The sequence below is a fragment of the Sebastes fasciatus genome, chromosome 20 (assembly GCF_043250625.1).
Source record: "Sebastes fasciatus isolate fSebFas1 chromosome 20, fSebFas1.pri, whole genome shotgun sequence".
NCBI lineage: Eukaryota > Metazoa > Chordata > Actinopteri > Perciformes > Sebastidae > Sebastes > Sebastes fasciatus.
The window spans coordinates 9722874-9734867 of NC_133814.1; the positions used below are offsets into that span (position 1 = coordinate 9722874).

Consider the following 11994-nt stretch of genomic DNA (forward strand, 5'->3'; position numbering starts at 1 on the left):
ATGGCCTGCAGCTGGGCAACAGCGAGAGCCCTGATCCCCTGTTATCTACTGAAACAAGCAACATTCATAATTAATGCAAGAAAAACAAACACACGCAGCTTGTGTTCGTGTTAAGCAAGCTTCAACACGTGCAGGTAGTACACACCACATACAAGAACAGATAGTATCACATATTGTTTACATCAGACTATGTGGACTGAATGTGATCTAGCAGGGTGATAGCTCTATCTAGAGGTCAGTTTGGGAAACATCAGTTCCTCTCTATATATATAGTATCATTGCACTGTTATATTAGGTGAAACAGAGCTCATTTTAAACAATCATCTGTAACATACTGCTGGTAACTATGGAGGACGAAACCTGCCAAAATCAAAAGTAAATAAATAAATCACTCGATAAATAAATATGCCATTAAATGTACCAAAAATTATCTTACAAATAAATGCAGGCATTAATGAAGTGATTAAATGTGACACAAATTTATATTTAAATTTTTGTTTTAATTTGCATTGTTATTTACCTTTGTATTAATTCACCTATCTATCTACTCTTTTATTTAAATTTTCCATTTATTTATTTGTATTAACTTATTTTGCATTTATTTTAAAATGTATTTATTCATTATTCAATTTATTTATTATTTTGGCAGGTTCCATCCTCCATAGACAACAAACTGGGTAGTTTTAACTATAAGAATGCATCATGTTCTTTAATTTCATCATATGTTTTGAATGTAAAATGTGTAAAGTTACTTATAGTTGTCAGATAAATGTAATATAGTAAAAAGTATCATATTGCCATCTGAGTTGTATTGCATTGGTAGTATAAAGCAACATAAAATAGAAATACTCAAGTAGTGTACATGTACTTCAAAATTGTACTTCGGTACAGTACTTTAGATACCACCATTGCAAATAAATCATAAAAGACAAGACACCAATCTATCAAACTATAATTTATTTTTTGTTCCGCCGTACGAGCATCATTATCCTGTAACAACGGAGATATACATCAAAATGTTGTGCATTTGCCCACTAAACTCTTGACTCTAAGGTGAGTTTTCAAAATAAAATGCAAAATGTACAAACGTTGAGAAATTGATTATTTTTCATTTTAGAATCTGTTCAAGTACACCAGTTTACAGTACATAACAAAAAGGAGAAAAAAAATATGTTACTGACTAAGATATGTTTTTCAAAATAAAATACAAATGTACAAATGTTTTGCGAAATCTATTATTTTGCATTTTATCTTGAATTTTACGTTCAAGTATACTGGCTTACAGTACATAACAAAAAGGAAAAAACATGTAGCTTCATACAGTTGGTTAACAGTTTCTTTGCTATTGTATAATCTTGACACAAACATACAAAACAGATACCAAAAGAGCAGACGGAGCAGAAATGTGAACTTCTTCAGTGCATAGTTAATATGGTTATGGTAAGTGATACCAGCAGTATAATGCAAAATCAAAAAGATAGCAGAAAAAACTGATTTTTTGCTAAAATGACATGCATCTACTGATATATTTAATTAAGATCAAGAAAATCACAATCATGGAATTAATATGTATTTAAATATGAGGTATTCGAGGAATGTAACATTTTTTGGAAAGGAATATTTGCAGCGGTGTGGTCCCGTCGCTGTGTCTCAGGCTGGTCAAATATTCTTCAGTGGACAGGCCGTCCCTCTCAGGCCTTTTCCCCGTCCACGTCATCCACTGACCCGACCCGATCACTGGTCCTGGATCTAGCAGCAGATACAGCAGCTGGAGTGTAAACTACCTATAATACCTCGATCTTTACTGCTTGTCCTTGCCTGTGGACAGAGACAAAAGAGAAATTATGAGAAGTCAGAAAAATGTGGATTCACAATTACACAAAAACTCAAATTTATACAAAAATAGATGAATGTGTAGTGTAGCAGCTGAACGTTGCATTAATGGTTAGTGGACAAATTGGAAAAGAAACACACATTTGTTATTTAAGCACAAATTTCACAATAAAATGCAGTGATGGGAAGTATCTAAATACATTTACTTACGTTTTATGTAACTTACTATAAATATTCTGCTGATTATTATTCTAAATAAGATTATTTTTCCTAAAAACACATGATCTGCTTCTAAAATATCAAAAAACTCCCTCCAATCAAGTCATTTTAGTGTGGAATTTAGACCTTAAAAGTTTTATTTTCTTATAAAAAGTGAACGTGGAGGAATACTTCAACCTCTTTTAAATGCAAATCAACTTTTTTTTATTTATTCTGGTGCAACTATCCACCTTGTGGTAATGATGAGTGAGTACTTTTATTTTTACATTATGCTGTTAATACTTCTGTATTTTTACTCAAGTAAGCTGTTGAATGAAGGGCTTTTGTAGGCTACTTGTAATGGAGTATTTTTGCATACTTGTAATAATACTACATGATCAGAATACTCATTATTTTCTACTTTATTATTAATTTAAACTCTGACTTGCACTTGTCTTCTTACCTTTGTTGGGGACAAACTTGAGCGAGTGACTGAATATTCAAAAACGTGAGACACCTTCGTCTGGGCCGTCATTTACAAACTCATGGCCGAGCCCGTTGCCACACTTGCCGCACAGAACCTGCGTACACAAAACACATAATCTCGTCAACAGGTCCCATCCTGATGGAAAATATTAAAACGATAGGATGCAATGCTTGACCCGTGTCAATGATGCAGCAGCAGTAACACAAAGAGGGTCCAGGAGACTCTGACCTTGAAGGCAGTGAGCGACTCCATCATCTTGGTGACGCTGTCCTCTCTGATGGTGTCAGTGAAAGCCGGCCAGGGAGACGAGTGGGCGAACTTGGACCGGCTGGAGAACAGCGGATGGTTACAGTTGGAGCACACGTACATACCTGCAGGGGACAGTTAGTTTTAAAGGTCATCGCATTGTTTCATTTCCTACCTGAGAAAAAAATGCATGTAGGGTGAATTAAGTGTGATTGGGACAGTATTAACATACAGGGTTTATTTTCTCGCCTGATGAGTGAAAATAAAAACTTTTTTTGCTGAGCCCTTGCTATGAAGCCACATGATCAAAATTGCATGCCCTCATTGGTGTGACATCAGGTAGGTGGGCGGGGCAAGCATCAAACAGGAAGTTGACCCTGCAAAGCATGAGGTGAGGAAAATGGCTTAAGCTTTAGCTAGTTTTCATCATAAGGTCATATTGTCATAGCCAATATATTGCTCAAACCTTTGACGGAACATGAATATGATATACTACTGCAACAAAATCAGTGAAGAAAAATTGTTTATGTCATGTTTCTACCCCCCAGAATAATCAGCTTGGTGTTTGCGACTCCCCGAGTTTAGAAACAGCTAGTGCCTAGGCATTATCCAATGTGCTCCAGGCACTGTGGATTTTTGATGCGTGACTTTTTCTCTCCCCTTGACCACCAGAAATCCCTGTCAGAAACTCTAATCAACCACAAAAATGTTCATGGACTAGCTGGAGTTTGCATCAAGTTTACCTTAATAGACTAACCAAGCAAAACCTAATACTAAGTTTAGCGTTGACCTCTTAACCCCTCCATAACTAATCCTGGTTAATCTATTGCAGAGGCACCGTTAAGACAAGGAGAGAGATGCAGGAATACAGCAAAACATTCTCACTATTACTCCTGACACCGACTGTTTCCTGAGCAGAGCTTACGGAGCAGGGAGAGAGAGGAGAGAGGGATCTTCGCAACACCTTTCCTACAACCCTCTTTATTTCCCTATTTTTAAATTTCTATTTTAAATTTATTTTATTTTAATTTTTTTTTTTTGCCAAAGTCCATTATCTGATTTCATTCTTTTCTCTCTTATTTTAATTTATTTAATTTATAACTATTTATTTTTGGATTATTATTTTTTTTTCTCTTTCAGGTGACCAAGACCAACATGGGGTGGGGGGGAAAGGGGAGGTCCCTTTTCTGTTTTTATTTCATGTTAAGGACAATGTCTTAAAAAACAAAACAATAAAAAAGATTTGAAAGAAACAGCAAGGAAAAAATAATGGAATGAGGACAGGATGAAGAGTAGCCTACATCTATATTCTCAACTAAATAATCTGAGATAGAAAAATTACTCTTTGGTTGAACAGCTGAAAACTTGTGTCAACAGAATGGCCATAATGTGATGAGGGTTCCAATATTGCTTTTATTTTGAAGGGTCACAAGCCAAAAAAGGGTCGAAACACTGTAGTAGGGTAATTTGACTTACTTGATTTCAGAATGAAACAAAATAATGTTACTGCTGTGTTTTTACCATAATCATTCATAGCAGCTTTATTATTATTATTTCTATTAGAAACTTCACTTTAATTTTTACAAATCTGAAATATCATGGAATAAAAATAAATAAATATCCCCAAATATTGTCAGACCACGTGCCCTTCCTCTTTCCTCATCACTGTGATTTATTACACAATAATTTCCCATTAAAAGTAGTTCATTAGAAGGCAAACCTAGGCCGAACATACAAATGTTAATGTTATCCTCTCTAATCCAGACTGAAGGGAGGTTACATCACATCACACAACCAGCTGCTGCTCACCTGGTTTGAAATGATCCTTGTAGACCTCACCTCCAAAGAACCGACAGAAAGACATGCTGGTGGTCTCTGCAGGAAGGATCAGCTAAATAAACCTTTATCTGGTCAATCTTTCTTCTAAAGGCAGTGACAGATGACCGGATGCTCTCCTGTTTCTCCTCTTCTCGTGAGAAGTGATCATGGCTGGAGATTTAACGGGAGCTCCGCCCACTGCTGTTACCTGCATGACCTCTAGAGGTCAGTGTCTGACAACAGGAGCTGCAGGTGGATGCATGCTGCGCCATCCATCCATGGAGGCATCTTACTGGCTCTAAAGTACAGTCAAACAACTGAATGGAAAGTTCACCATAAAACAGATTTACTAGATCACCATCACCACACTGTGTCTCATCTAAAGAGAAAACTTTATTTTACAGGTATCATGGTAATTAGGTGATAATTAGCAAGTAACCTATTTGCAAAGGTGTTTGGAATTACTGCCAAATTACCCCAATATTTACCTCAAAATGTATCGAAAATTACTTTATTATAAACATTATTTAATAATTAGATTCTGCTATTTCCCAGTAGCTGGTAATTTATTTAACACATTTCCAGGAAAAGAATAAAAAGTTATATTCTCTAAAGTTATTATAATAAAGTCATTTTCGATACATTTTGAGGTAAATGTTGGGGTAATTTGGCAGTATTTCCAAAGAGATTTCAAATAAGTTACTTGCTAATTATCACCTAATTACCATGAAATCTGCGGACCTGTAAAACTGTGGCGGTACTGAGTTCCCCAGACTTTAGTTGTCAGTCAGACGACTGAAAAACAGTTCCCATCCACATAATATAAAATAAAATGCCTTCTTAATAATAATAATGAACAAATGCCTCTTCGCTAATGAACAAATGCCTCTATATCAACAAACAATTAAGGAAACTGAAATATTGGTTTGTGGTTTTCCCTTTACCCTCCTTTAAAGTTTTCCCAAATAAAATACACTAAAAGAAATGGGTATAAAGGGTTTCATTGAAAATCAACAAATGAATAGAATACAAAAATACAGCCTGCAGGCGTTTAGGCTATTGTAAGGCAAGCCAGATCGCTGCACAAATAGCACCTAATCGTCCCAGTGCAGGTAACCCAATTGGTTGGCACTTAACTTGTTTCCCCAACTAGGAGTCAACACTCTCAACAAACAAAACACAAAGATCACAGAATCCCAAAAGTGCCCAAAACAGACCAGAGTTTCTGGTAAAGCTGATAATACATGTTGCATTGAGTGAAGGAGAGATCAGAATGACACTGTGTGTGCAATTTCCCTCCTCTTTTAAGCCCTACAGAAAGGGCGTCGTTACCCCCTGATTGGCCAAGATGGGAATGCACCAAGCTGCTCTCAACTATCATTTAAGAGCCAGTCCCCACACCCTGCGCAACAGGTGAACTGAATAACCCTCTAATCACTCAGCAACTCAACCAAAAAACACCAGGGAAAAGGGAAACAACAGCAAACACCAGAGAATTGGCAGCTGCCACAAAACGAAGTGTTACCGAGAAAACTTAAAAAACTACCAACTATCAAAAGATCTCAAAGAATTAAGATGCTGTCAGTCTGTTTTTTCCGCTGAGTCACCCTTTCATAACACATTTTAACAACCAGGACTTTGCTTCATTTCATACATTATTTTGTAAAAACCCAAACTCAAGAGAGACCATCTTGTGATGGGATCACACCAGCCGCAAAGCCAAATCGGGCTAGGGGCGTAAAGTGGGTGCCGTTGCTTGGACCACACCCATCTTTGAACTCGACCTTCATTTTTATCTCAACTACATAACTGTTAAGTTTCGTGACTGCGTCTTGCACGGTTGTCACGCTATCGCATTGTCAAAATCTGTCCACAGACAGACAGACACCTGGCATGTACCCAAACCGCCTCTGTGGATGTTCCTCATACTGAAGGTGTCTTAAGGACCACATTTTACCATGATGACACACTCACAGACTCAAAAGGGGAAAACAATACCAGCGTCACGGCTGGTGAACATACGAGTCATTCCTAACACTTCAGAAGAAGAATCAATCATTCAAAATGTACTTTACAACACCTTTCATACAGGTTAGTGCAGTTCAAAGTACTTCACGGATGACTGACAAGATGAAAAAAAGACAGAACAGAAAGTGTAGACCGTGAAAACAACAGAAAAGACAAAAAAAATCATCAATTTCACAATTTGATAATTTGAGACAAATGCACACGAGACAATACAATTATAAAAATGTAATAAAATATAATTAAAAGCTATAATAACAGTAGTAAAACAGTGTGAAGTAGAAACTTGATTAATTAAATAACAATAAAATAGCATACAATTCTACAAACTAAAAATATGAGAAAGAAGATGCAGAATCACACAGACAATTTAACAAATACCGTGAATTTATTGTAGTTGGCAGTTGTCAACTCACACAAATCATGTCAGCGGTATCAGGGATCTGGCAAGTATCAAGAGTATAACTGTCAAAATGCTTTTAGCTTTATTCTTTAACTGAAACACAGATTTCCATCACAAAAATAAATATTGTTTTCTTGGTAGGAACTGGGAGAGAGCTCAGAAATGATAGTTCTGTCCATTGTAGGTGTCCTTCATTCATACTTGCAGTAGTGCTTCAGTGCCTCTGGCAGCTCCAGCCAGTCAATGGCCATCCTGTGGACAATGTGCTTCTGGACGGCCTTCCTACACAACGTCTGCAAGGACGAGACTGAAGCAACACAGAAGGAGGACAAAAATACACAAACAGATTGTTGATTAGCAGAATAACAGCAGTGAAGAGAAATTAAGAATAAATGATGAAGAAACATGCATTAAAAAAAATAGATGCATTACTGAATGGGTCCCTGGGCCAGAGCCGACTTATGTAGTGGCAGTTAGTATTTCCTCTTGGAAAGTCAATCAAATGATAAGAGATGCGAAACGACCACAAAGAGTCACACAACTACTACAAAGAGACACAAAGTTACCACACAGATTTGCAAAACTACTACAAAGAGTCACACAACTACTATAAAGCAACCACAAAGACACGCATAACTACTACAAAGAGACATATATTGACCACAAAGGGACACTAAGAGACCACAGAGTCGCAAAACTACTACAAAGAGACAAAGCAACAACAAAGAGACATAAAGCGACCAAAAAGTTTTGCAGAACTACTACAAAGAGACAAAAAGCAACCACAAAGAGATGCTAAACGACCACAAATAGTCACACAACTACTAAAAAAAGACACAAAGCGACTACAAAGAGACACAAATCAACCACAAAGAGACACAAAGCAACCACAAAGAGATGCAAAATGACCACAAAGGGTCACACAACTACTACAAAGCAACCACAAAGAGAAGCAAAACTACTACAAAGACACACAAAGCAACCACAAAGAGATGCAAAATGACCACAAAGAGACGCAAAACTACTACAAAGAGACACAAAGCAACCACAAAGAGACACAAAATGACCACAAAGAGACACACAAAGAGACACAAAACTACTACGAAGAGACATAAAGCGTCCACAAAGGGACACAAAGAGACCACTGAGTAGCAAAACTACTACAAAGAGAGACAAAGCGACAACAAAGAGGCGCAAAATGGCAACAAAGAGTTACACAATTACTACAAAGAGACACAAAGCAACCACAAAGATTTGCAAAACTACTATAAAGAAACACAAAGCGACCATAAAGAGACACAAAGCAACCACAAAGAGATGCAAAATGACCACAAAGAGTCACACAACTACTACAAAGCAACCACAAAGAGATGAAAAGCTACTACAAAGAGACACAAAGCGACCAAAAGAGACAAAGCGACAACAAAGAGGCGGAAAATGGCAATAAAAGAGACACAAAGAGACCACAAAGACTCACAAAACTACTACGAAGAAACACAAAGCGACCACAAAGAGGTGCAAAATGACTACAAACAACATCTCTGAGTCATTTTTGTGTCTCTAGGAGTCTGCGAGTACTGAGTCACTTGCAAAATGTTACACAGTAAATGTCTTATAATCCATCCAAGTACCACTGTGAAACTCACATCCATACTCCACCTGGACAATTCGAACACACTTGGTAGCAGCAAAGACGTCCACCACAGCATGGAGAGGCTGGATGGAGGGGATCCCCTTTGCAGAAGCCCCCATGTCCTCACCATTGATGACAATGTGCATATCAGCCAGGTATTGCCCTTTAGACACATACAGTACTCCTATCCGGCTGCGTCTGGCTGTGGGAGGCAAGGCGTTGGTTTTATACAAGTCGTCCAAAATGTGGCTGTAGCGTCCGGGCCTGCTCCGACCGACCAGCTTGTCTCTGGGGATCCGAACATCCTCAATGTGCAAGTGAGAGTCAGCGAAGAAAGTCTTTGGTTTGATGTTGACGCCTTCTCCTACATCTCCACCTTCAACCTCCCCCCGTCCGAGCCGCCGGCCCCCAGCCAGTCCTCCCTCTCCAGCCTCTTCTTGACCCCCCGCTCCAGCGTCCTCTGTGATCTTGTTGTGGTTGCGAGTGATGGCAAAAACCCAGCTGTCCCCAGCGTCCGTCAGGTCTGGGATGGAGTATTCAGGTACCACCTCTAAGCTCATGGGGTCAATGGCAGTCAGGCCGACCCGGAGGTTGCCGCACCAGCCCAGCTCCTTATCCTCGATCTCTATGAGGAAAATCTCCCCGGGCTTCAGAGCGTGTTTGCTGAAACATACTCCATTTGCAAAGCTCTCCACCCGGGTGGCCTGGGTTCCTGAGTGGTCCAGTCTGACGTGCTTACCATGGATCGGGTGGAACTCCATGAACTGGTCAGGAAAGGGCTGCATTTTCAGTTGGATCGCCGTCAAAAAACACAAGAAATGAGGACAGACTTACTGAAACTTGCCAGTCAAACAGCCTTGCGGTGATTTCGGACTATAGGCGGCAAACACGTGGTCATTGTAGAGACACAACGACTTGCTCGGTCACACGACAAGACCCCTGCTCTGCTTATCTGTGGGCCACTCAGAGAAGCTTCTGGTAGAGGGCTATTTTTGAACAGCTGCATATGTCAACAGATGGCAAAGCATGTGTGTGTGTGTGTGTGTGTGTGTGTTTCGAGGGGGATGGCCAACATGCACATGCCCACAGTCACTCACTCACACCAGACATACACAAAGATTGAGGTGGGCTTAGTTGGAGCAACAACCCCCACGGGCCTCGGCGCTCATTCAATCTAACAAACCAATGTACTAGCTAAGTAATAGCTGCGTAATTATCATAACACCATATGCCAGGGAGATATTATATTAAACAGTAGGCCTTTCATAGCTGCACTCTAAATATAGTCTGGATTTCATTCTTATGTAAAGCAGCAATTAAAGTAATATACCAGGATGGAGAGGGATTTATTATGATAATGGCATTATAGCATAAGAATATAAAGTGAGAGTTATATTTTAAAAGGGAAACCCTCAGCAGATACTCATTATATATGACTGAAGATAAAGGCTTCTGCTCACTGTGTCACTGATTTACAGTAGTGCGTATCATTTCAGTCTAACGGTATTTTTATCGGGTCATATTATAATTATACAGTATGTTAATTAGGAGCTACCCCATACCTGCTATAGCCCTCATTAGTTACATAACAAGTCTAATTTGTGCAGATAAGAAATGATTTCCTTGCAGGATGTGGGACAGAGATCACTTATCAGGATTGGGGCTTTAAAGAGGACCTATTATGCTTTTGTGCTTTCTATCTTTCCTTTAGTGTGTTATATAGTTTTTTGTGCATGTAAAAGGTCTGTAGTTACAAAGTTACAAAGCCCAAAGTCCACGCCAAAGGGAGTTACTCTCTCCCACAGAAACACTGCTCCTGAACTGCCTGAAACGCCTTGCTTGAAGTCCAGCCTTTACAGCCGTAACGTGGTGATGTCACCAAGTAATACATTTGCATAATACCTGTAGATTGGCACGCCCTCAACAAAGCTAATTAGAGTGGAGCTGGTGCAGAGCCCAAAGAGTTTGGTTCGGTTGACCAATCATAACAGTGGGCCAGTTGACCAATCAGAGCAGATGGTCAACTATGGTCAGATAATAATACTTTTCTTTTGTATCATACATACTATGACGATTTTGCATGAAATGGCTCAACAAAACCCTAAAATATTGGAGTTTACAGATGATCAAAAGCTACCAGGCCCAGAGACCGCATGTCAATGGCCTCATTAAATGGAATATGCTGCACGGCCTCTGGAGCTCTGGATGAGGTGATCTGCTCACAGACACCAGGCTGAACAGTCATTAAGTTTGACTTCCACAGTGGCTGCTGCTGGCATCCCACAACCACAACATTGTCCGGTTTGAGGTCAGCATGTACGATTCCCATGGAGCTCAGGTGGGACAGAGCTGTGGTCGGCTGGTGTACGATTGGTCGCAGCCCTGTCATGGGAAGACCCTGCTGGTTTCTGTCCTCCATGTAATCGTTACAGGCTCTGATCTTTGTCGAAGAAAAAGCCATTCCAGCTCACAATGTTGCCCGTGCAGATAAAAATAAACTTTTCTCTCCAGGCTTTTTGATAGTCCTCCCCATGCTGTGGCCCTGGGGACTTGGTTCCACTAATCTCATGCTTAGACACAACGGAATTAAACTATCAGTATAAAGACAAAATCATAAAAATATAATCATAAAAAGGCAACAGATAACAAATTAAGAATAAGAGAGGGTGTTCTGGATATATTCCTGATATTGTCAGTCATGCATTCAGCCAGCCATGCTATTCAGGAGCACCTCCTCCAGTCAGTGATGGATGGGGGTTATTGTCTCTCACCCCAGCTGCAGCCTGCACACCACTCGGCCCCGTTCTTCATATTGTCATTTCTAGGGCTTCCGGTGTGTTTTATATAGGCCAAGATGGAGGGAGGGGGGAAGGAGAGAGAGAGAGAGAGAGAGAGAAAGAGAGATGGGGGTAAAGTCATTATTGTATCCTCTTCTGCTGCACTTGATCCTAATTTGAGTACTTTAGTTTTGCATCTGTGCTCACCAGATCAGAAAATAACACTATTTAACCCCAACATATTTTATTTATTTTTATCTATATATATATATTTTATGTTATTATTATTGTTATTATTATTATCATTATTATCATCATCATCATCTGTAAAAACAAAATTTGTTTGGATGCAAAATGGTCAATTCTAAACATAGTGTAATGAAAAGTATAGAGAAGATTCAGTAACATCAGTTTTACAGATATATTTGTTTGTTTACATTAGTTAGCATTAGCCAGGTTATTAGCCTTGGTCATACCAGACCAAGTAAAGCTATAGCAGCAAACCCCCTGAGTGTATTGAAGTGAGTAAGGGTGTATTTTATGTCTCACAAATTTACCAGTTCATCTGTAAGGG

The 11994-nt window shown here is 39.2% G+C and overlaps 3 protein-coding genes across 4 annotated transcripts in view; all 3 read right to left on the bottom strand.

Annotated features, from left to right (window-relative positions):
- Positions 1-11994, bottom strand: part of mlst8 (MTOR associated protein, LST8 homolog (S. cerevisiae)) — a 118211-nt gene that overhangs the window by 88879 nt on the left and 17338 nt on the right. The gene's annotated exons all lie outside the window — the stretch shown is intronic.
- Positions 943-4898, bottom strand: msrb1b (methionine sulfoxide reductase B1b). 2 transcript variants are annotated; one of them, XM_074620328.1, is made up of 5 exons: positions 4574-4898; positions 2997-3141; positions 2747-2889; positions 2495-2612; positions 943-1818 (listed from the first exon to the last, which is right to left on the bottom strand). In XM_074620328.1, the coding sequence occupies exons 3-5, from the start codon at positions 2885-2887 to the stop codon at positions 1802-1804; spliced, it is 276 nt and encodes a 91-aa protein (XP_074476429.1). In that variant the 5' UTR covers positions 2888-2889; positions 2997-3141; positions 4574-4898; the 3' UTR covers positions 943-1801. The 2 variants fall into 2 exon arrangements, with proteins under 2 accessions (XP_074476429.1, XP_074476428.1); XM_074620327.1 differs by lacking the exon at positions 2997-3141 and having other exon boundaries at positions 4574-4865.
- neurl2 (neuralized E3 ubiquitin protein ligase 2) lies at positions 6108-11346 on the bottom strand. The gene is made up of 2 exons (XM_074620834.1): positions 8657-11346; positions 6108-7317 (listed from the first exon to the last, which is right to left on the bottom strand). The coding sequence occupies exons 1-2, from the start codon at positions 9426-9428 to the stop codon at positions 7202-7204; spliced, it is 888 nt and encodes a 295-aa protein (XP_074476935.1). The 5' UTR covers positions 9429-11346; the 3' UTR covers positions 6108-7201.